This window comes from Mycteria americana, chromosome 1 (assembly GCF_035582795.1).
Source record: "Mycteria americana isolate JAX WOST 10 ecotype Jacksonville Zoo and Gardens chromosome 1, USCA_MyAme_1.0, whole genome shotgun sequence".
In the NCBI taxonomy this organism is placed as follows: domain Eukaryota; kingdom Metazoa; phylum Chordata; class Aves; order Ciconiiformes; family Ciconiidae; genus Mycteria; species Mycteria americana.
In genome coordinates, this window is record NC_134365.1 from 131,934,565 (window position 1) to 131,960,201 (window position 25,637).

The 25,637-nt window shown below is 36.9% G+C and overlaps 1 protein-coding gene across 1 annotated transcript in view; it reads right to left on the bottom strand.

The window, feature by feature from the left end:
• Positions 1–5,429, bottom strand: part of IL1RAPL1 (interleukin 1 receptor accessory protein like 1) — a 674,122-nt gene extending 668,693 nt beyond the window's left edge. The window contains exon 1 of the mRNA XM_075491887.1: positions 5,348–5,429. Coding sequence (XP_075348002.1) covers positions 5,348–5,429 — 82 coding nt within the window. The remainder of the gene's footprint in view (positions 1–5,347) is intronic.
• Positions 5,430–25,637: the final 20,208 nt, after the last annotated feature.

Genomic DNA, 25,637 nt, shown 5'->3' on the forward strand with positions numbered 1-25,637 from the left:
TAAAAATTTATAGAGGGCCATAATTTAGAAAAATGTCTGCTTATAGTTCTTAAAGAGTATGGAATTTGTCAAACAGAATAATTAATTGATATTTTTAGTATGTATTTCCAGTCTGTTCCTCAGAATTCCACTAGTTTTAGAACAAAAAAAAAATCTTGAATCATTTTTACCTAGTTAAAATTTGTATTTTGTTCCTACACAACAAACTAAAATTCAGAACTACCAACATGACAATGTCAAATCTCTTTACTTCCTTTTCTCATAATGTTGATCTTCCATACAAGTATGACTAGAACCACCCATATTCATTCGTAACAGTGAAGGCACAGAAATACTAGACATTAAAAAGAGAAGTAATCTTCTGCTACATGACAAAATACGTCTATAGACTTTAATCTCAACATAATGATGTAAAGGATCTCATAATATCCTCATAACCCACTATTAGAAAGGTTGTCCTTTCAGTTAAATTATTCCATCATAGAATAAATTTGACCTAGAAAAGAAAATTTCCATTCACAATAGCAGAACTGAACACAGAATATTAATTAATTAACTTATAATGCATAATAATCTGTAGAAAAACAGAGAACTACAGACAGTAATAAGAACTCTCACCTTTTTTGATACAAGGCAACACCAGATTGCTATCAGGCAATGTGAGTGTATAAACTGTCACTACACTAATACTGTCTAATTATACTGATCAAGTCATAATTCTTTATGTAATAAAATCTTTTTACATACTTTTTCCCCCATTGTCCCTTTTAACAGATTTGGGTTTTAACAAAAACACACCTTTCTTTCCCTTGCCTATTCAGCATCCTTGGAAAAAAACACCAGATGGCAATGCAGTGTTCAAGTATTTTATTTAACATACATGTTATAGGGAAAAAAATCTGTATGGATCAGCATGAGGCTCTCTTTCCTAACCTACTTCCTCTTTGATGAATATTAAATAATTCATAAGCAAAAACTCTATTCACCACAAGTACGGGATCAAATACCATTCAGCCTGAAAAGAACAGACATTAAAAACCTAAGTTTCTAAGGATGTAAAACCACATGGCTAAAAAAAATATCTACGATTTAGTTCAAACTATGAAACAGGATAATGTCAGGAAAAATCACTGAAAGGAAAACATTTAGAAATGCATTACCATAAAGTTCTCAAAATACTATCACGGACTGCATTGAGCAACAGATACTCAGTGGACTGCACAAAAAGTAAATCTATGCACGTTTTAGGCATATTGTAAGTTTATATGACGTTCGGCATCATGCTAAAAACCAGGCATTATTTCCTATGCTTTTGAGGTTTAAGTCAATTCCAGTAAAACCATGTACTGAACAAATCAAAATATGTAGGCTTTAAGTATTTATTCTTCCTTTGCATCAAGCAGGACATGGTGATCAGAGGAATTGTTTCATGAAATGAGATTCTCTGAGATATTTCAAAAAGATGACAAGTAGTGCAAGAGTCAGCTTCCCGTTTAGCAGATCACATCTGATATCCATTATGTGCCAAAAGAAAGTTTATCTTTCCAGTCTCAGTCGCAGGCTCTGAAGCCTCTCCAGAAGTTCAGGGGGAATTCACTGAATACCTAAAATACCCAGTTAACCAACATTACGTCTACTCTGAAGTCAGTAGTTGGAATGGCAAAGCTAAAGGCAAAGTAATCTTTTCTTTCTTGCTTGAGAAGGCATTACAACTTGTAGGTGTTGTGATTCAACTATAATTGACAGGAAAAGTTTAGGTCTGCTTAAGTCTAACTTAGTTTTTGCATATGTGGATATAGGAAGAAGTTTCTTGCATCATTTTTATTTATTAATGGAATTGTTACTGGAACTGCTTATCCAGCCATTCTTATGTACCAAACACAGTTATTACATGCTCTAAATGTAAAATAAATCCATTCTATGTTAAAGAGTAATTTGAAACTGTTCATTGTATTACAGAAATTATTTAAAATATTAACTGGAAAAAAAATATTATCTTCTGTCGGATAGAAACAGAATCACACGTGCAAGATAAAGTGTTAAACAGGTACATCATGCAGCTGTAAGCAAGTTAATTTAAAGCATGTTTTCCTGCTAATATAATAAAAATTTGATTAATACTTTTCCCTTTATACCCTGTATTATTATATTTAACTGATGAATAGCACACAGTGGTAGACAAATTCCAGGACTGCCTTTAAGTAATGTCATTTAAGTGCTTTGCATAATGACAGCTCTCATGATCAGAGATTTAATCCAACGCAGCACAACCTAAGCTTTCTCTTGCAATGTTTTTTTAACTTGCTTTTCAATCAACACAAAGAGAAGAATACCATATTGATCCTAATTGTTTACACATATAGCAAATTATTTGATATAACTTCAGTCCTAAAAGCCAATAGATGGTCAGAATTGTTATCCATTTTTAGAAATAAAACCAGAATTTGAGCCTACAAATTATTCCACATTTTTGGCATGCAGTGAATCCTCACTGACTTTCTGAAGGTAGGTTTTCATGTTCTCGACAGATCAGAGAAGTGGTTGGAAATGTATTTCTACCAGATGGAGAAACTCATACTTTTATTAGTCACTATCTTTTTAGCACAGCTGATAAAAAACTTATAAAAGAAGAGAGCTGAAGTACTCTAGCAGGAAAAATCCAACTGACAGTATAGAAAAGACATATTTCCAAGGATAGATCTCTTTTTAACATAAAATACTGAAGTTAAATATATAAAGAACACCAGATTTGTGTTTTCAGGTTTGGTACTTAGAAATAAGCTCAACAAAAGTGAATTAGAAAGAATAAGGTACAATTAGGACAACTATTTAGCATATTAATGCAACAAATTTACTTTTGATACATTCCTTTAATTCATAACAGAGAAGGAAGTATATAAAAGCAATACATCTCTAAAAGGGGGATACTACTAGTCCATATTTATAATTATAACATCTCATAAGTATAAAAATATGCCAACATCTTTATTTTGCTATTCATTTTACTTTAATGCTGATATTTCAAGGACAAAGTGAACTCACAAGTAGAACTGACTAAAGAGACGTAAACCATGTCCTCGCCATCCTCTGCCTCTGGTTAACATGTTCCCATAAAATTAAAGCTCTATTTTCCAAGTTGATTTTTTTTTCCTACTTCCAACTATAAGTTGCATTAGTTTTAGGAAACCATTTCTATTTTCACAGTACAGATAAGTGAATCTTCTTTTGCTAAAACTTCTGGTAAAGTAAATAAGGTTTTCTTTGTAGAAACACTTCAGGATTGCCAAACAGGCCTCCCAAGCACCCAAAGGAGGAAAAAACCAAACCAAACCAAACAACAACAAAACCAAACCAAGCAGCATCACACATGTTAATACATTCCACCTACTCCTGTAGAAGTTCTTCAAGTCTAAAGTCACTAAACAACATGACCAAAGGCAGCAGGATCTGAGATTTCAGTAAATCAGAGATTTTTCCTTTGCACATACAGTATGACAAACAGCCCTCTTGGTGATAAAGCTAATTGAAACTATATACAGGATAAGCAGATCTCATGCGAGAACACCAAGAACCTCATGTTACAGTAAGGTATGATCCAAAGATTTCTATTACAGTTTTTCCTTTTTATTACAGCATCAGGATGAGAACATATTCTGTACATCTTAAAAAGTATTGTATATTCTTTTCTTTTGCTGGACAGCAATTGTATTACTTTCCAAACAGAAATTAAAATGTATATTTACCACTTTTCCTTGCATTGGTTAATCAGAGGAAGAGGATACAGACAGAAACGATGAAATAAAAAGCAAAGACAACCCAAGTTCTTATTATCATCACATTCAAGTAACAGGTATCTGATGACTGGCTATTTTTTTTGGTTCCTTAAAAATGGATGTCATTGTAAAGTTACTTTGAGATGATCAATAATGTTTATACTAAATTTGGATTAAGGGGCCTCGACTTAAAGCTTACAAGTATTAAATCTTAATCAAACAGAAAAACAAAATATATTCAAAGGATATCTATGATACCTATTAGGCTTCAACATCATATTACAAACACATCAATCCACCACCAACTCCTTTGCTCTGCACACAGTCTGTATATTCCAGTTTTCTTGAGTTTAAATAACCCCAAATATATTTTAATCTCAAGTCTTGGTTGAGGAATACCTTACTTTATAGTGGTACTCCTTATTTGCCTTCCCTCCGTCTACATTTCCAATCACTAAAATATTGGAGACATAATCAGTTTCATAATGTTTTTACAAATATAATCCATTGAAAATACAAGAAATTACTTAAGATGTTACCCAAAATGTATAAAGACGTGTGTCCTCCCTAAGCACCAGTTTACAACAACTACCAACCAACTCCAGTTGGAAACAGATTTTAAAAAATACAGAAAGAAATCAGAGCAAGACTTCTGGAACAGTACAACAAAAGCTACCTAAAACACTCCAATGCCAAAAGTAAAATCACTAGTAACAACAAACCTAATTAACTAATTCCATTAACATGGGATTAAGACTTCCATTAAGGATTCAGTGTCCTTTAGTGCCATAGAGCAAGACAGTTTGCAGAAGTAGTATCCTATAATATTTTTCATTATTCAATGAAAAGTGAAAGAGGGGAAAATTAGAATTTCAGGGTGACAGACAAAAAATGAACCCAAACCCACCCAACTGTCTCAGTATTGGTGTTCCCTTTATTTACATATGAAGATAATTTATCTATACTAAGAGTATGAAAGATGTTTGGTAAACATGTCACCCTCTGCTTGGTTTCTGAAAAACTGCCTGTATTTTCTTTGCTGAATTAAACTCTTCAACCATGTATCAGGTAGCCCTTTCAAAAACGCATTTTGCTGTTCACTTTTCATGGTTATTAAATTTAATGTGCTTGATCTATTTACTGTATTACAAAAATCAGTAGCCTAAACCAAAACTGCATGATCTTCATATCCAAGAGATTCTTCACCATGAAGTATATAGTCAAACAGACAAATCTAGTAGCTCATCAAACAGATAAATCTAGTAGCTCACATTAACAACACTGACTACAACAAAGTCTTTTAAGAAAGTTATATAGTTCTGGGAATAACTTTCCTTCCGCAGACAAATTTCACATTACATATCTGATTTTAACATTTTTGTTTTTTTCATCAAGTTCACATGACACACTATAGTCTAAAAATATATAGAAGTTACTAACTTTTTTTGCTGCAGAATTTCAAATCCTCTTAACTATATTCCAAACTGCCATAACAACATCTTAGTATATATTTGCAGATATTAAGTGCTTCTTTTCAAACCACATCGTAACCACAGAGATAAAGATTTACTTACCTGATCCCCTTTTGGTCACAACCTTCAAGCTCTGAGTTAGAGTAGCATACAAGAGAATCAAGTTGGGAATAGGAGCTTTCATCTTCTGTCTTTCTGTGGCTGCTTCCTAGAGTACCAAAAAGAAGAAAGAAACACTGATTTTATATTGATATTGAAACAACCTTGAAGTAACTAATCATAATACTGACATTGTAGAAAAGCTGAATACAGTGTCTGTGAGCTATTTAATGCACCAGAAATTATCTGTTGTTCCTGAAAAAAATATGTAAACTAAAATCACCATAAAACAAACACATGCACACACTACATTTAACAATGGAGCTTAAGTTCCAATTTTGTCTACACATTGAAAATTCATTGGGTCCCTGTTAAAACTTGCTAACACATCTCCTGAATGAAACAACTTTGATCAATTTATTCTATGAAAAAAGCGTGATCTTTTCACTAAACCTGCAAAATAACATCTAGTTCTTTCTTTTTATCATATAATCTATTCCCCCCCACAACAGGAAAAAGAAAATAATGCCCTTCTTCATTAGTTTTCCTTCCATTTATTAATTCCACAGATTGAGCACAAGATGCACAATGCAATGAACAATTAATTTAAAACAAATCTCGTTATCTTCTTAGGAGCAGTGAAAGGGGAAACATAAGAGTGCACCAGAGGAACCAGCAGAGACTCCTGTAACTTCCTTTTAGATGAGCTGAAATCCCACGAGCAAGTTCAAACTAACATATTCACTACACTAAATCAGAAGTGAATGTTATTAGCATGGGGAGAGGTGGATCACAGGTTGTGGCTCAGCCTTCACCTCTAAGATGTGAATAAAAGTTTTGCATTTCTGTTACTTGTGTCCTCTGGGGATTAAGTGGTATGAGCAGCTGGTGAACATAGGGACTAAACATTCTGTTAATTCCCCAAATAACTAAGAGGGTGTCATCTAGTCATAATGACTATCAGCTTTGTTCTGGAATGGTTGATAGGACTAACATCTCACATTTCAATGTGTTAAAAGGGGAAAGGGAGGCCAAATCTTCTGTCTAATAAAGCTAGACAGTAGTGTCTATCTATGCTATCTATATTCATTATAGTATTTAATGCAAAAATATTCCTATCTAATGGGGGGAAAGAAAGGGCTGTGATCAATGGTTCTTTAATATTATAAATATGGTTCTTTAATATTATAAATAAAGACCCAGATGAAACCAATGTGGGTTTGATATTTGACCTCTGTTAATCACAGCACCGTACAGCAACTGAAAACAGTCTCAAAAGGAACCACATAGTACAAGCTTTGATTTCAAAAGAGACCATGAATCTTTTGCACTGTCATTGACAGTCAGGTTACTGAGTACCCAAGACACTTTTTGAAAGCAGTATCTTAAAATATCTTCATCTTAGAAGAGAACAGGTTAGAAATAAGAAATAGGGGGGGTGTAAAAGAGCACATTATGGGAAGAATTACTTAAACAATGATGACTTCATATAGAACCCATCTTATAGCTTTACGTTTCAAGACATTTGAGAACTAAGCGCAAACCTACTGCATTCATGATTATGACTTCATTAAAGATGAGGGAGTGAGAGAATACAGTTTGGCAACAACAGTTTGTGATATCTTATTTTTTATAACTGTATTTATACTCACAGAGAAACACACGAGCATTAATATGTTTGCTCATTCATTGGCTGTGAACAAATTTTAGCATTTTAGCATCGCAGGTAAAGGACTATCATTTACCTACATTCACGTGCAACTTCAGAAAAGTTAGGCAATAAATTGCTTATCAACATAGAAATTAAAATATGAAATATGGGATTTCTGTGAGTTAAATTATGTGCAATGCTAACATTTTTAGTTAAGTTTAAAATTTAACTAAGTACCATGACCACTGGCAGTTATAAATAATATAGATCCTTAGAATTTTAGAAGCTAGAAATGAAAGTTAATTTTCCAGGGGCACAGTGAGTAGATATCACAAAGTGTTATGCCACATTTTACTGTAGACCTGATTCAAGCTTTCTGACATCAAAATCTCATTCTTCAGTGACTGCACTATCTGATGCTGCAGGAAATCCTGAAGCTGCTATCTTCAGCCTCCAGGGTACTAGCGATAGTCAGCTCCTTGCTCTGTGTGAGCCTAATAAATACTGTCCAAAGAACCACAGGATCTTACTATGCAATTACAAATTCACTAAATAGGTTCTGACTGTGAAAGCAGATCCAAACACATGTTTTTGACCATACATCAAAAGATTATATTGCTGATTACTGTGAAAGAAATGCAAATATATACATACGTACATTGGCATATATGTATGTATATATGTGTCATGGTTTAACCCCAGCCAGAACTAAGCACCACACAGCTGCTTGCTCACTCCCCCCGCAGTGGGATGAGGGAGAGAATCGGAAGAGTGAAAGTGAAAACACTTGTGGGTTGAGAGAAGAACAGTTTAATAATTGAAAAATAATAATAATAATAATAATAATAATAATAATGAAAAGGACAATAACAAAAAGAGAAAGAAAGAAAACCCAAGAAAAACAAGTGATGCAAATGAAAAGCAATTGCTCACCACCAACCGAACAATGCCCAGCCTGTCCCCGAGCAGCGGCCCCCCAGCCAGCTTTCCCCTAGTTTATATACTGAGGATGATGTCATATGGTATGGAATATCCCTTTGGTCAGTTTGGGTCAGCTGTCCTGGCTGTGCCCCCTCCCAGCTTCTTGTGTATCATCTCCAGCCTTCTCAGTCAGTAGAGCATGAGAAACTGAAAAGTCCTTGCCTTAGTATAAACACTGCTTACCAACAACTAAAACATCGGTGTGTTATCAACATTATTCTCATCAACAATATATCTGAAGCACAGCACTATACCAGCTACTAGGAAGAAAATTAACTCTATCCCCGCTGAAACCAGGACAATATGACAGTATGTATTCATATGTATTTATACATATTTTTGTAGGGAAACCATGCAGCAGCTATAAAGCTTGAAGTTATGAAAGAAAGCCTCAGTAAATACAAGAATATCAGTAAGAAACAGTTCAGCCAACTAAATCCTTCTTTTGGTCCATGTATATATCACTCATTTAAGTTGTCAAGTCAACAAGGAGAACCGTATTTATTACAATGGTATAGCAAGGATTGCATTTTAAACATTTGATGCCACTGTGGAAGCCATTCTCAAGCACATTTATTCTCAGAGATTCAGGTCTAGCTTAAAGGCATAAGCAAAATTGGCTGTTGCCTACATTGCTTGTGGTAAATCCCTAGAAAGTAAAGTCTGCTACTGTCTTTGAGATACCAGAAAGCACCTACTGCTAGAGGGGAAAAAAAAGGGAGGGGTGGCTCCCAGCCGCAGCCATTGCCTCCTTGCAGCAATATGAGCAACAAATCAGATCTTACATGAGCTCTCCCCAAAGTTTTCCAACCCTTCTCTTCTGTTTCCACTCCCTTTTCTGCAGCAGGAGAAGTTTTTCTGGTCTTTTCTTCATTTTAAAAATCAAAAGCTCAAACAAAGAAAACAGAAAGAGTTAAAGATCAGTATAGCAGAGCTGGTGCCTTATGGCTTTGGAAGGTGTCTGGGAGGTTGGAAAATCTGCCTCATGTCATTCATATGACTGATTCAAAAGAGATACTTAACATCTCATGTCCCCTGCTCCAGGTGAATGCCTCAGCAACTGACTGTTCTAGAAAATGTCACCCTAGTGAAACTGGTTGTAAAAACACAATAAGCAAGTCAGAAGAAAATAAAAAAGGAACATCCCAAGGGGCATCCCACAAGTCCACAGAAAATGACTTCACTGCTGCAATGAGTATGCCTGAGGCCTAGATGCTGTAATATATTCAGTTAGGTTTCAAACTGAAAAAGAAAAAAGGCTTAATTCTGAGAAGTCAAATTCTTAACATTAACTGGAGTGTGATATCTCATGAATTGGAAATTCATGAGAAATTCACTGCCTTCTTTCAGCTATGAATTTTTTAAGGAAGAGACTATTTTACTAGTCACCTAGTTGTAATTTAATTTTGTTAAGTAACATTAAGAAGTTCTGATTTTAACAAGTAGAACAAGTCTGCTGTTTCTTTAAGCAATAGGCAGATAAACAGTTTACATACATACACATGTACAAAAGTCCTTTTCATGTTTTTCTTTTTCTGGTTTTCAGTTACCTCCACCAAAAAGCTAAGACAATGTATGGTAGATATAAACTTAATCACTACTTTTTAAGTTGCATCAATGTTAGCATGTTTTACATACTCTTTGGCTGTAAGACTGCTAGACTCCATGGGTGAATAGTAGACTAACAAAATCTTTTAGAACCAGGGATTTTTGGTTGCTTTTTCTTTATACGACAGCAAGAATTCAAATATTTTTCATGTTTAAGCAGTACTCACAACTTCAGATTTTCAGTAGTGGGTTGTTCGTTGGCATGAATCACAACACTGGAAACATGTTGAATATTCCTGGATAAATATATACCACACAAATTTTAACTGGGCATATTACGAATTTTAAAAAAGTCTTTTCTGTAGAAGGTGTCATTGCTTGACACAAAAATGACATAGAAAGCCTCTAGCATCTGTATCGCCAAGTATCTCATTTCCCAGTTGAGACAGAAATAGAAATACAGCTGTATCTCAACACCAACATCCTTTGGGGAAATGCCAAGAATGCTTTTTTTCTTAAATTGTCATAAATACTCACTGTGAGTAAAACGCATGCACATACACACATGCTTCCCAAAACAGCTCAGCAGAGATTAAATTAACAATAGTAAGGCAATTCCTGATGAGGCAGGAAAATGGAAAAGAAAATTCTCATTTCCTAATTTTACTTATGTTCATTTTGGGCCTTTCCCAAAACTTGAATTAAACGTAATGGAAGAAAGAAATTTTCCATTGGCTCAGTCCCTTACAATAACTTTAAGGGGTTGATTCTCAGTTAGCCTATAAATGCTAGCTAGCTTCCATTACCTAATTATCTGAAAATCATTTTTCTTCCCGTGCTGCCTTTCTAACTTTAAAGAATGTTCTTTTATACATGTTCAAAACTACTTCAGTATCTTCCTCCATTATACCCCCTTCAAAGAAAAAAAATTTTAAAATTGCAGGATACTGTGAACCCTGCAAAATACTTCATGACTGTTCTGTGGCGATGTCATGAAAGTGCTGTGTAAGCTAGCAAAATTAGTCTGCTTTAAAAAAAAAAAACAAAGAAAACAAAACTAACTTTTCACTTAAGCCTGTGTATTTTCATGTGGCAGAAAAGACTTTAAACAGTAGCAAAAATCTCACAGTTTTCAATTTCCCTTCTTGACAAGTGATAAGTGGGGTACGCACAGAAAGTTTCTTTCTTGGTGCTGGTATTGTGGGATAAGGCACAAAACTGTCCCTGGTAAATTATGAATGAGTAACAAAATTACAAAGAAACATCACCTGAATACATAAGAAACAAACAAACAAAAAAAAATGCCTGTTCAGTAACAGTCTTTTTTTATGTGGCAGTTCTTTACAAATCCCTGAACAGCATGTCATTAGATCTCACAAAGGGTAAAGGACAGTACAAAATATTAGTATAGTATTAGTATCTTTGGTACATCCAGAACACAACTCGAACAGCTTGCAAACAATTGCTTTAAATTCTTAAACTGCAAGGAAAAAGTAAAATTAGAATCACTGTGATTTCATAAACAAGTGTCAATTCATTGTCATAATCTGCTATGTTACTGTCCTAAAACAGAGAGCCCTAACAACACTTAAAATGTTAGCTAGAGGAAAATACACCTGTTTCAGAGACAAAAGTCCATAAAAATAGTCTTTTCCAGAATTCCAGAAAACAAAAAGATTCAGCAATCAAATTTTGAAGAACTCATGAGAAACCAGTCATAAGCAGCAGGAAGGCAATAAGGTACTGGGTTTCCTTTGCAAGTCACCCCTGTTCCTCCATGCTAAGCAGCATTCCTAAATTCAAGAAAGTTGTGACTGTCATGACAAAAAAAACCAAAAGGAGATGATTAAAAAAGCAGTAAGGGTCAAAGGAATGCTGACAGTGTTTAAGCAGCGATAACCAAAAGCCAATATGCCATGTGTCCAACAGAGCAGGCTGTGAATAGGAACTCAGCACAGTCCTTTGGAGAGGTTTCCAACCAACTGCATCATCACATTTCCCATTAAACCTGGCACTCATTACTGCCTTATTTTAAAGATACTTTTTATTGCTAAGATTTTCATCTCCTTGAGACTCCATCCATCACGCAAGGTACAGTACACATGGCAATTTGGCTGGAGAAATTTAAGATCATTCCAGGTGCCTCTCTATACAAAAATATAATCTGCCATTCCCAAAAGTTTCCATTAAGAAACATGCATCACTTAAACATATAAAGTAGTCAAAAATGATTCTACAAGCAAGAAACCTTCTGTCAGAACTAGAAGAATCCTGATGTCTGGATCAATATTTATTTTCCCAGTCTTGTGTAAAACAGTAATGTCAACAATAGCATTTGAACTTAACATGATGGACTAGCAAATATTAATATTTTGCATACTGTTTACATTGCTTAATGTGTTCCTAATTATTTCATGAAGTGACTTGTTTGTGTGGAAGGTAATGGATAAGATTTCTGGATAGTGCTTTTTCTATTAAAAGACAAATAAATTGCAGCAGATTGCAGATACCTGAAATATAACACATCATATGCTTGAGAATCCTCTATTGAAGAAACAGTTGAACATCTTGTCCCTCTGAACCATAGATTAAAATAGTTACATAGCTGAAAACTATCTGACACATACTTCAGGGAACTGCTGTGGCTAAGAAGAGAAAGTACAACTTCAGCAGAGACATAAAAAAGGGAGATGCCAGTGGCTTTCGAATGGTCTCCTAGCACCTTGCGAGATCCAGGTGAGCAGGGCATCCTTCTCAGTTCCAGATAACTCACCAGGGCTGGCTCACTCAGCCAGAAGTGCAGGTGCAAAAACGGCAGGAAAGGAAAGCCTTGGATAGTGTGCCAGTGAGTTATTTACTCTCAGAGTAAGGGAACAGTGGATGGACAGGAGTCTCTTAGTTTATTCCTAGGAGCCTTTACATGAGATAATGAAATACATCAGCCTAGGTTTAAAACAATCTAGTATTGTTAGTACAAGTAGATGCCTCCCTCTTAATAGTTCACACCTCATGATCACAAAGAAATAAGAATCTGAAACTGAGGAAAGGTTTTTGAAACAAAACAAGTGGAACCAAACTGGACTGAAATACTTGATGGAAGCAACATATATAGTAGAATACATAAGAAATGTGTGCTTGTGATGCTAATTGGGCCAATGGGTTAATGGAAAATTTGAAAACATAATTTATTTTTCCAGAAAGAAAACAAAAAAATGATAGCAACCTGGCAGCAAAGTTACAGACAACACTCAAAAAGTTAGCTTAACAGCGACGTTTAAAGAAAGCTAGTTGGAAAATGGTCGTACCATTACTTAGTTTCTAAAGGAGATTGACTAGCAGCGTAGAAGAGAATAAATAAAACACTTCACCCTTTTCATAGTCTTGAGTACATAAAGTTAGATGAAGAGGAAAAATTCAAAGTTCTTCAGTGTGGCTTTGAAATGCTGTTCTTCCAAAAGGGAAAAAAGCCTTTCTACCAAATCCATGTGCATGGGTAACCAGTACTCAACTTATTATGGCATGGTTTTGGTATGTGAGATATCTAACCTTAACCCTCTGCTCTTGCATTGGTTCCTTGACCACTCTGTATCCTTGCTTTTTGGGGACGGGTAGCCTTGTTCTTGTATCGAGCTGAAATTCCACCTCTGCCAAAACTGACAAAACAAAGTTTTAATACTGCAAATATCACTTTATTGGATAATTCCAACTGGTTGTGTTTTCAGGCAACTAAATGAGCTCCTGAAATATTTACAATAGCTGTAGAATAATAACCTTGCTCTTCTCAGTACATTCACTGTATGTGTTTGTGGAATTCAAACTCCTTTTCTACATATGGCAAATTTTCAAAGACTAGCTATTTGCAGCAAAATCAACAGCAGAAAAGCTGGAATACTGTAGTTTCCTGTATAAGTAGTTTTCTCCCATTTTCTACTTAGCGAAGAGTAGCAGTTACGTAACAACATAATATGCTTGAAAAATAAATTTGCAAGATGTAACTTAAAGTAAGAGAAGAACTCTAATTTTAGGCTACAGTTAGGATAAAAGCACTTTTTTAAAAGTTCAGTCTTCCTGAAATTTTCTGAATAGATACTTGATAAAATAACCGTGATAGTCCTCAGACACTGACAGAAGATTCTAGGTACTTTGACTAGCAATAAGCATTACAAGAATGATTTAATTCCAAAAATTCTCTAAATAATATCTTCCATCTTATTCACTAATGAGAGAGATATTTTCCCTCAGAATGAAGAAGGACAGAAGGATGTGGAGGATGAAGCTCCACGGTGGATATTCTGACAGAATGTTTACACGCAGGATAATAAACCCCCTCACCATCACTAAGATTATCGGCTTACATAACACTAACATCAATGGTTTTCTTTTACGTTATATACAGTAGGCCATACATTTTCCTTTTTCCATAGTTGATACTTGTAACACAATCTTACTAATGCAATGTAATCTTAGACTCTTAGAGCATGATCTGTTTCTAATTTAATGCTTACTCTACCCTGCCATATTAGGTGTTAGGAAAGTGGTCTGTGTAATTTATAGAGTAGTGAAAAGGGAGAAATAAGTGTTTCACTTATCCCTTCTCTTTCACAGGCTAACTGACAAGCCCTTTACATTTGTCCAAACCACATTTTGATAACCTGCTGTCAGACGCTGAGCGCACTACTGTGCCTGACTGTCCCTGCCCAGTCTACCCTTGGGCCTCACCCCATGGGCCCAGGACCCCATTTCAGCTCGTCCTGGGGCTGCCGGTCCCTGTCTCAGTGATACTGTAGGAGTGCTGGTCTCCAGCTCCATCTCTGGCCCTGCCTCCTGAATGGTATCAACACTGGAGGTAGCCCATCTCAGCATGGGCCCCTCATACATATGCTGTTTGTAGCCCTGCCTCTAGCATCATCTCCTTGTGCTCCTAGCTAGAGCCCCTGGGTGGACCCTGGCCCTGGCTCACCGCTTGCCATGCCAGGGGCTGTCAACAGACCCCATAACCAGACCCCATGCTCAGAGCCTGTGGAACTGCAGCCCCTGGGTGAGGGCATGGGCTATGCCAGCGTCGCCCTTGGGGCACGGCTTCCTGCTGCAGGGGGGCAGTCAGCCCTCACTGCACCCCGGCACCTTGCTCCTCAGAAGGGTCTGACATCCAGAATAACTATTCACTAATGTCTGTCTCAAACCTGTTTGTTTCCAACAGGAGAATATTTCTCACATTTTAACGCTATAAAAAACCTGGGAAGGGTCACTACTTCCTCTTGAAAATGCAGGGACTGAAAATAGTTTTGTGTTTACAGAAATAATAACACAAAGCTTTAGAAGTTCACAATTTTACCCATTTCTTTATAATAAAATTAGTTTAAGATGTCAGCCCGCTATAAGAAAGAGGATCACATATAAAAGCATTCGGGTAGCAGCAATTCAGCATCTATAAGGGATTTCACAGGCAAGCTACTGCCTGATAAAGACAAAAGAATCCGTATGATGAATTTACTGGTTGTACAAGAACAACAAGGACTTGAAGAGAAATACGCATACAACGGGTAAGTCAGCTTTACCATTCAGATACAGTATCTTGTGTATAATAATTAAAAGCAGAACAACTTCTACAAGGTTTATCATCATTAAATTGGTTTGTAAAGGATTCAAGCATTGATGATATATAATTATAATATATACCTTTGCAGTTTATTAAAGTTGTAGGGAGAAAACTTCAAGACTGGATATGACTAAAATTTGTTATGTCTACATAACAACTCGTTATGCCACACAGGACTACCCAACACAGTGGCTGGAAGATAATAATTATTTCAAAGGAGAGGGAGTCCTCAATTTTGTTTTATTTTCCTACAACAATGGTGGGTATAGCCATCATCACAGCAGCTCTTTCTGCTCTGTTCTGCACCCCATCACTGTGAGCCAGCTTGCGTACAACACTGACAATCACATCACAATTTTGTAAGTCCTGATCTTTTATTATAAAAAAGAGCAGAAGGGTAAAATAAGAAAGGATTGTAAATGGTGCTAAAGCTTCTCCCATTAAAACTGGAAAGTGTTTAGCTGCACTGAACCAGATAACTTTGAAACTGCCCAGGCCCATCATTCAGTTTGGAATGACATTCCTTAATCCTACTTCATTTTAGTGTTCATGTTGCTTTGTTTGACTAGTTTTTGAAAAGCATGTCTTGATGCCTCTAATTTCTTAGCCAAACTCTGCTCGCTACTTCACTGCCCTAGCACCAACCAGCTACCTAATAATCCCAACGCTAAAGAAACTTTCATTGCTTGAGTAGAAAGTAGCAGACCTGTGACTGTTGCTTACCTTCAGCTGTGATCTAAAACTGTACTGAGATCCAAGGTCAGAAAGGGATGTCGCTGGCCTAACCAACTACAACTTTTAAGTGCTGCTGAATGGTACTGCTTATTAATAGCTGCAATTTATGATTTGACACTAAGAGAAAGAAGACATTTTCAGAAGAAGCAGAGCTTCCTGTTTATCAGTGCTGTATTACCAATGTGTAGCCATGAAATATATGGTACCCAAATTTAAAGCTGCAACAGCCTGATGGATAACAATGGCTGTTCCAAAGCCTTCCAAAATTAATTTCAGATTATAACAATGGAAAACATAAATCAAGTAAAGATTTATACATATATCCAGGTCACAGGCTGAGTATTATGCTGTAACTCCAGTACATTCAGTATGTTTCTGGCAATTTTCATAGCTGGGAGCTATTATAATGACATTCTTCAAAATCTTGATTTGAGAATAACAATAAAAAATAAAAAAACCCTCTCAAAAATAACTTTTCTCTGGAAATTAGGAACATTGTCTTCCACCATGACAGGTACTCATCTACCCCTTCAAAACTGGGATTTCAAATACTCATGGATCAGGAAGAGACTGAGAACCACTCTGGTCTCAGCTGTGGTATACCAGACTTGGGATTCCAAGCCCCTAATTCAAAGCTTTTTGTCTTAAAATGGATGAGATGCATAAGAGAAATAACAGAAGAAGAGATTGGAATCCTGGGACTCTTCCTTTTCTACAGAAGTGTTATAACTATTAAGCCAGAATTTGTATCCTTTTGCTTCTTTTTCCAGGCCCCTGAATTTAGTACGCACAACTGCACAGTGCCTTGTTTTCCCCAGAAATTATAGAGATTGCTGTCATCAAAATAACTGGATGATGCTTTTGGGAAATGTGAGTTCAAATCCTTCAAACCAAGAAGACTTACAAAATAATGGTCCCATTTCCTGAGCATGTGCTGGAACTCTATAAAACATATACACATCATGTGCTTTCAAAGGAGTAGTTTGTGACGAGTAAAATGTTATCATGTAAAATAAATGCAGCAAATATTTATAGGTAGCTCATTCAAAACTATTCAGTTAATTTCTACCCTGTTGTACAGGGTAGAATGAATTTCATCATATTCACTAAACGTAAAAGTAGAGCATTCCATAAAACTTTATCAGCTCCTATTGTGAAAGCCCCCAGGAAGTTTTAAAAGCTCACTAGAAATGCCTTTAGAATTCAAAACTGAACATAAATGTATTTGTCCATGAATCCATGCTACTGACTGACTACTATTATACCAATAAATTACATACACGAAATCTATAGTCAGGATAACACTGCTGAGGCTTTACCTCTTTGAAAAATGAATGTCTAAAATGTAAGATTTTAGGTACATTCTAAAAATAGATGCATCAACAGCTGATGCTTATATTATTTCCACAGGATTTTGAATTCAAGTACATACTCCCTCCATGCACACTAAGAAAGAACCTGATCTCTTACTCTCTAATAGCAGCCATCCCAGCCTCAGACAATGAACTGGGAAGGCAGTATTTTTTGTGTTGCTGCAGAAGTAGCAGAAGACCCACAAGAAGTGACAGTCATCTGTCTGTTCCTGTCTCTTGATTGTTCGAGGCTGTTGTGCTCACACATTAATTGGGGGATTAGAAGTGGATGCATATGCAAGGTAAATTTATTTCACAGGCAGTGAATTTGATAGCCTACATACAAATTTTATCAACTCTTCATTGGTTATAACACCAGAATATTAATAAGAGCTATTACAGGTATTAAGCTAGAAGTAGAACGGTTTATGGGGTTCCAGTTTTTTCTTTTTCTTTTTTTTTTCCTTTTCTTTTTACATTTATTTAAAGGAGGTTATTCTGAGGAAGGAGTTTGACCTAGAACTTCCAAAAACCAATTCTGGCATGAGAGTCTCCCATTGTTTCATCATGATGACCAAAGTCCAATAGTTTGGAAGGCCAGATACCAAGTGGACTTCTACACAGCCTGTTGTTAGCTCAGTATTATTCATCAATTGTTTACATGATGGGAAAAATATTTTTTAATTACATTTCCAGATTAAACAAGGTGGGATGAATCATGTAGCTGTTTGAGGTCAGGGACAGTACTGAAAATTATCTTGACAGACCACAGAAATAATATCAAAAAATAGATAAAACTACAGAGAAACAAGTGTAAATTATCAAATTAAGCAGATGTAATCAACCAAATACAGAAAGGATGAAGAACAGCTGGCTAGGTATTGGTTCTGTTGAAAAGGATCTATCAATTACAGTAGATTAGAAGGTGAATACCAGTCATACTACATTTCCTAAAAAAATTAATTGCCATCCTAGGATGTACACAAAGCAGGGTAACTGGAATCTTTACCTTTAAAGATCTAAGGATCTTTAAAAAAGTACATTTAACATTTACACACATTGCCTCAGTACAGCTGACCTTAACATTGGCCAGTGGAATAGTTTTATTCCATGCTTTTGATTCTATGAAACTGTCTCTGAAAATAACAGCGGGATGTCTACGAAGTGAACACACTCTGGAACATGCTTCTTCAAAACAAACAAACAGGGAATAGAAGAGTTGTTAAGAGAGAGAGCAAGAGTGCAGAGCATAGATAACCATCAGTTCACCAGTACTGGCAGTAGCTACTACTCAGAATGTATCGTTTAGAAACAAATGGTGGTCCTATAAGGACTCATTCAACAGCTAGCACAGCCAACACGGGTTGAATTACTGGTTTTGTCTGACCTGCTCAACATTATTTGAAGACAATAAGCATTCCTAGAATAGATATTGGCATTGCTGATGTTTGCCCAGAGTTTTGGGATAAGAAATTCTGAGGTGGATTTAAAAGCTACAGGTGTGTTTCATTTGTTATGGCATTGTGGTTCATGACAGTGTCAAGATTAAAAAAAGAAAAAAAAAAAAAAAAAGAAAGGGGAATCCTCATAATTCTTTGTTTAGAAAACAAGGAATCTTTGTCCTGAAATCAATGAATGTGGAAATAAAGGAAGTCTTCAATGCCTGGCCTGTCTGCAAAATTAAAGCCTGTGAACTATGCAGCTTAACTAGTGCACCACACAGCAATATCCACACTATTAGCTCATCTTGTATTCTGTGGTAGGAAGATGACCTTCACAGGGTTTCTTATTAAAAAAAAAAAAAGAATCAAAAGAATGGCTTAGAGGAGATGAAAAGACACTCAAGTAAGATAATTACATTGGTGTCATTGGTTTATGGTAAAGCACAGCAACATGTGGCACTGTGAGTCCGTGCATCATAGAATGTAAGGGGTGTAACTCGTGGGTGAAGAAGTAGGCATTTACCTCCGGAACTGTGAATCAGGCAAAAAGTAGGAAGGAGGAAATGTGAATTGGGAGAGTGAAAAAAAAAGAAGTAAAAATCTGCTAACTTACAGATAAACAAAACATGAGGTTTTTACTTGTAAGCATTGTGTCCAGAAGAGACCATCATGGTTGAAACACCCTCACAGTAACTTCCATCCTTAGCCATGCTGGAGAGAATACAGACAGAATGTAAGAATTCAGGGTGAGGTGCCTTGCATTAGATCCACTTTAAACAACAGCTGTAAGTATAACATCCTTGTCCTTGTTAAATTACATGTTGTAGCTTGATATTTACATCTAGCCATTGCCTATTGTTCATTGCCTTATACGTCCTGCTCACAGTTGTACACACTCTACAGTGTAATGCCTAATAGCTGCAATCATTACATACAATGGGGCCAAGCTAAACAAGTCAGGAGAGTACATTCCTTACTGACTTTTGTCCATTCAGGACAGAAAACTATTTTCTGTTTAATGTGCATGCATTGTTAGTAATTATGCGCAAATGAACTGTTGATGGAGACAAGTGTAATAAGAAAACCCTGAAGTAAGCAGAGGTTTTAGCAAGTGCAGAATATTCGCACAGCTCTAATGGAACAAGTATTAGATACTCACCAAGAAGCTTTTAGCTCTATTATATATAAGCCATTAGATACTGTCAAAGTTTTGGCTATCATCTTGTATCAATCAACTAACTTGAACTTCAATTTCTCATACAAATATTTAATAAAACCTGTTTCAGTCCCATGTGAATCAATTCATCTGCTTTCAAAGTAGAGGACATGATAAGGGTTTAGCATTCTCTGGTGTACTCTGTCTTCTGTATCTGCTGTCACATAGTCACTGAAACTTTATATTTTATACAGAATCTTCTCAGCACATGCAGTACTTCAAGGTATTTCATACAGTCTACAATATTAAAAAGACATTAATCTGCTGTAAGGATAATTTTGTCTTTGAAGTATATATATTTGGACAGGCAAGGTAATTCTCTTAGTTTTATACTGTGTACAAGTGTTAGGCTTTCTTGCAAACTTGTTCAATGAACAGAATGTCAAAAAGCTTTGCTGAAACACATACTAGCATGACCAGAGGACAATTCCCAAAGAAATGGAGAAGCTGTCTACCCTAACAACAAAACCTTTGTTGTAAGGTTATTTTTAAGCAAGCATTAGTTCTAAGCATGTTCAGTATTACCTAGGCGGAATATACCCCTTTCAATGCTACTGATTTTAGGGCTTGTCAATACTAATTACTTTGTCCTGAGAGTGCAAGGGTGAATAAGGAGTGTATGCCTCCTACTTACTGAGAGAGCTGATGGCTTACGCTGGGCACTGCTGCTAACTCTGATGCCCACACAGACGCATGACAGTAATTTAATTAGCTGGGAATCATCAAGGGTTCTCAATTGTTTACTTATTGCAACTAATAAAAAGGCTGCCTCCTGTAGAAAAATCCCTTGCCATTTTGAAGAAAAAGCCCTTTTTTACTTCTTTTTTTCAGGAGAACCTGTGTAAGGTATAGCTAACATAGGGCAAAGCTGCAGTTTCAGTGATGAAGCAAGCCTCACAGCTTGCGTTAAGGCAGAAATCCTCATTGTCTTCTTCTCAATTTTATGATATGGTGGCACAAAGACTAGAGGAACATGTATGACAGTAAAGGGGTAAGGAACATCAAAATAATCTTTAAATCGCTTACTAAACTGCATTTCTTTACTTCTTTAAAAACATTAAGCAAATTGTGCAAAACAGTATCTTCTGCTTCGAGCAGTCTTACCTATATCTCAGGGCACCGTGTGGGCTGCAGCTCCCCATGAGCCAGGACCGCAGGGAGAAGGCAGGGCAGGGCCTGGCAGCCTGGGCCTGTCCCACCGCCCCAGCCAGGAGCAGGGCAGCTGGGGGGCACCGGGGCAGCCCCAGCCCCCGGCATTGGGCACGTCCCTCGGTCGGGGCCAGGCCGGGCCGTGGGCCTGCAGGTAGGCCCGGCTCAGCAGGGCCCACGTTCGGGCGGGGCTGAGGCGCAGCAGGGGCGGTCGCTCAGGCCACACCCTGCACCGCGATGGAGCCTCACCTGGAAGCAGCTCCCACGGGCCGGGGATGGCCCTGGCCTGCCCTCAGCGTGTCTGGGAGCCTGTCCCCACAGTCACCAACAGGAAGGGGCCGCCCCGGCTGCGTCTTGGGCCCGGCAGAGGGGAGTACTGCGGGGCGCGGCGCCGCTCTCAGGGCCAGTGCCCGGGAATAGGAGCCCGAGTCCGTTGCTCGATTCCTCCATAACTCTGGACACGTGTCAGTGTGCAGGCCTGCGTATAAGGTAGTTGCACCGGAATCAAGCCTCTTATTTAAGGCTTTTTAGAACAACACCAAGATGTTATGGAAGTTTACAATCCACTACACTATTCTATAACAGTTAATATTTTCAAACCACATGAAGACATTAGTTTATGGATACTTCTGGATAAAAGTCCAGTGTAAAAGGTAGATAGGTGTACGCTCTGAGGAAAATCTATTTCCAAATTTTGGTTTGATTTAATGAATTGATAGGGTCCTCATTTCTAAGACTGTTTTTACTCTGTCCTCCGTCACGCTCCGTAAGATGAGACAGGAGTTGTACCAAGGGTCTTATCAAGGGCTAGCCTGACAGCAGCATAAGTATAAGCTTTTATACTGAAAAGTGTAAGCACTACGCAGGAGCTAGGAGAATAAAAGTAGCAACCACATTCCAGAGAAAACATATTTTCTCCAGCCTGTGTCTGCAAGTATGCTCCAAAGGACAGCACTCCCCCAAAGCAGAATTAAAAACTGCTCTTTTGAAGAAAAAGACATCCACCCTCCCAAAAAACTATATGACTTGTAAAGGCTGAGAGAAAGGACTCTAACAATGTAGGGACGAATATGGCAGAGTCAGAGGAGGCGTGCACGTTTGAGGCACTGCTGCAGACACTGCACAGTTAAGCAGGAGTCTTAAAAAGATGTCTTGCTCCATCACCCCCTGCCTCTCGTTCCCCTCGTCGTGTATATGCATTTTGTGCTAGTTAAGAAGTTCTAAACACTTGAAAATATTTTCTTTGCCAGCATTCTGGTGCATCCGCATGCAAAGACATGACAAGTCTCCACCAGATGCAACAGGGATAAATGTGGTGGTGTGGAAGGTAATTAAGAAGCTTTGCAGAGACGTCTAAAGAGAGGGTGGAAGGCAGGAAAGTCAGATTGCAAGATCACACTTCAAATGAAGTGGCTAATTAGCATTGCATGTGACAGAAGGCATGGCAGAAGCCAACACAAGGTGCCACTCAGACTCATAAAGTTTGAAGCACAGAGACTTAATATGATGAACTCTACAGCAGTTTGACAGGTGTCCACCAAAAGAAATTTCACTTAAATTGTCACAGGTAGATTAAAAGATTGATTTGTTAGAGTAAAACAAGTCAGATCCAACATCCCTATGCTTATGTTATTAGATATTTGTCTTTCAAGCATGTTATTGAAGGAACCCAAAGCTTCTGTTGATTTTACCTCTTAATTTTTTCATCATTTGATTCTACAGTTGAAAAATATCTACTTAGCAGTTCTACTTCCATTTTTGCCTCCACCGTCCTTTGTGCCATCATTTAGAATACATTTCACTGAGCTGTGTGAGCGTGCTATTCACTTTTGCTGTGAACAAGGAATCTTCAAGGAAGGGTCAGATGATGTGGGAGGGAAAGAGGAGATGGAAGTAGGTAGCATAGCTACAGCCATCAGCACTTAGGTCTGCTTAGACTGTCATTGAACCCCTTGTTTAACTCACCTACAAAGTTCATGATGCCATCCTTTTATCTTGCTGACTAACCTAACCTACTGCAATGTCTGAGTATAGCTTTGCGCCAGCAAAGCAAGTTACGTTAGCGTGCAATGCATTTGTTAATTCTGGATGAATACCCTGTGATAATCAGACAGCAATGAACTGTCTATATAGCTCACAAACATGAAGTTAGCTTCAGACAAAACAGTCACCCTGGAACAGGATTACACTTTCAGCTTGCTGAGAGGCTCAGACCACCTACATATAAAAGAGCTCTCCCCAAACATCCAGTAAGTGTTTGTGAAGGGCAGTTTCTGAAATTAAAAGACTGCATTTAGACTGACTGAGCAAAGCCCTTTAGGATGAATTTAAGGGCGTGCTTAATTAGACGATTATTAAACAAAGTAAATAATCTTAGTTTGACTAGTCTGCAGTATTTCCATTTTGTAAGTAGATGGGAAAAAGTATTTTTCAATAGTTGTGGCTTAAAGAAATTTTATAGTGGTATGAATCAGATAAAATCAGAATGCTTCTCAAAGTCAGATTTCTTTATTGAATTTTTACTTTTCAATAAGATACAATTTGAGTAAGACATTTAACAATTAATTGCTTATCACTATAAACGTATTTAGATAGGGGAAAAAAGTTGTGATGAATCTAAAGTTGTTACAGTTGTAAGAAGCATTGTAAGAGTATTGCACACTCTCTTACAGTGCCAATAAAATCCAAAAACTTCACTGGAATAATTTAATGGAATAATTCCTTTACTGGAATAATTACTACTGAAGTATTAAATATACATATTAGAATTAAAATATACAAGCTTTTTGTTGTGTTAGGTTTACCTTAGCTGGAATGTTTCGTGCATCTCTTCCTCTGAACTACACACATTAAATGGAAACTTTGCGTATGTTGAGTATACTGAGCATATGCAGCTTGTATGCTAAGGACTTTCCGTTAAATATGCTAGTTAAAGATTAGCTAAGATTTGGGTTGAATGGTTTATCCTGAGAGTTTTCTGCCACTGTAAGTCTGTCATCAGTAAAGGTTAGTTCTGATTTTTCCCAACAAGAGTTAAAAATCACATCTATATATTATCTTCTGTGGTTTGTCTTTCACACCAATTTACTAATAATTTTAGTGAAAAAATCCCACCTGTGAAAAACTCATTAGTACAGCCAAGAAGGTCCTTCCTCTGACTGTTGCTAGTTTAAAATTATTTGTTTTACAATGTTCTCAACAAGGCTAATTCTCCTTTCTTTGTGAATATGTCTAATTGTCATGGGAGTTTTATAGATAAAAGGGATGACTTGCCTCAAATGGTAGTCTCTGTTCATCCCAGTTAGTTGAAAGTTTGGACTGGAAAGAGCAGACTAAAGCTCTCGTTTAAATTCATTAATACCGTTATGAAATCATTTAGCTGTTTTATGTATTACAGCAGCTGCTAGCGTAGCTTAAAATAAAATGGGAAGGGACCATTCTGCTTTCAACAGAACAGTCTTTACGGGTAAATTGAATTTGGTAAAGACATCATGCTATCTTTTGATGACTGTTCCCTGGATGACTATCTCCCTAACAACAGATGATGCTTGTGTAATATTGTCTGAAACAAAAGGGCTTCAGTTTGTAATCCTACTCTCAGCACAGTTTGATTACCAAAACAGGCAAGACAAGGAGCCAGATTACTTAAAAGTATCACCCTCTCACCACCACCCCCCAAAAAAACCTGAGGTTCTTACTCAGAAGATTATACCTCACCTTAACCACGTCACTTCTTAGAATACAAGAGAACGGTTTTAGGATTAACAGATCTCTCTTCTTGCTTTCCCTTACTCTTTTTTAAAGGCAAATTGTTTCCAAGAAGATGAGAACTCCTGTTTTATTCCTATAATCTGCATGCTCACCAAAGTCTCTGAAGACAACATCTGTATAAACTCCACCAGAAAATACTCACTCACTTTGGGTGAGAGCATAGACACAAAATCTCAAGGACTTCTTCACAATGTATTTTCTTGTCATGATCACCTTTTGGAATTAGTACGTTCTCAAATGCATCTGTTTTCCAGGTTTCGTACCCTTCATTTAAATCAGGAATCCGATAAGGAAAGAAAGCTTTTAAAATACCAACAGTACACATTAATGTTTTTCTGAAAATCTAGACATTTCCTTCAGTCATTATGGTTCATATATATATCCAAAGATGTATCCTCAAGCCACTAGCTCATAACTCTGCTGCTGAGTAATGCTCCCAAGAAATATAACTATATCCATAATGTTTATTATTTAATATTACAAAAATCAATTTTTCATTTCTATAAGGCTTGCACACCCTCTTCTTTACCGTAAACAGTAGCCTCTATCCAGAACACAAAGGGCAGACTTGAAAAGAGGATGGAAATACACTGATAGCCAAAACAAAAATGGTAAATTAAAAAGAAAAAGAAAGGGGAAAAAAAACTAACAAAAAAATCCCAAACAACAATATTTGCCAGCTTCATGCTTATTCAAAGGTTGGAAAATAAAAGCAAAGCTTATTTGAATATATTCCAAATGACAGCCCTTGTGAGGGACTGAAAGAAGTTCATGAGATTTAATAATTAACCTTCACAGAGGATGTACACCATGCCAGAATTTTTACTCTTCCCATGCTCTGTCTTGTGC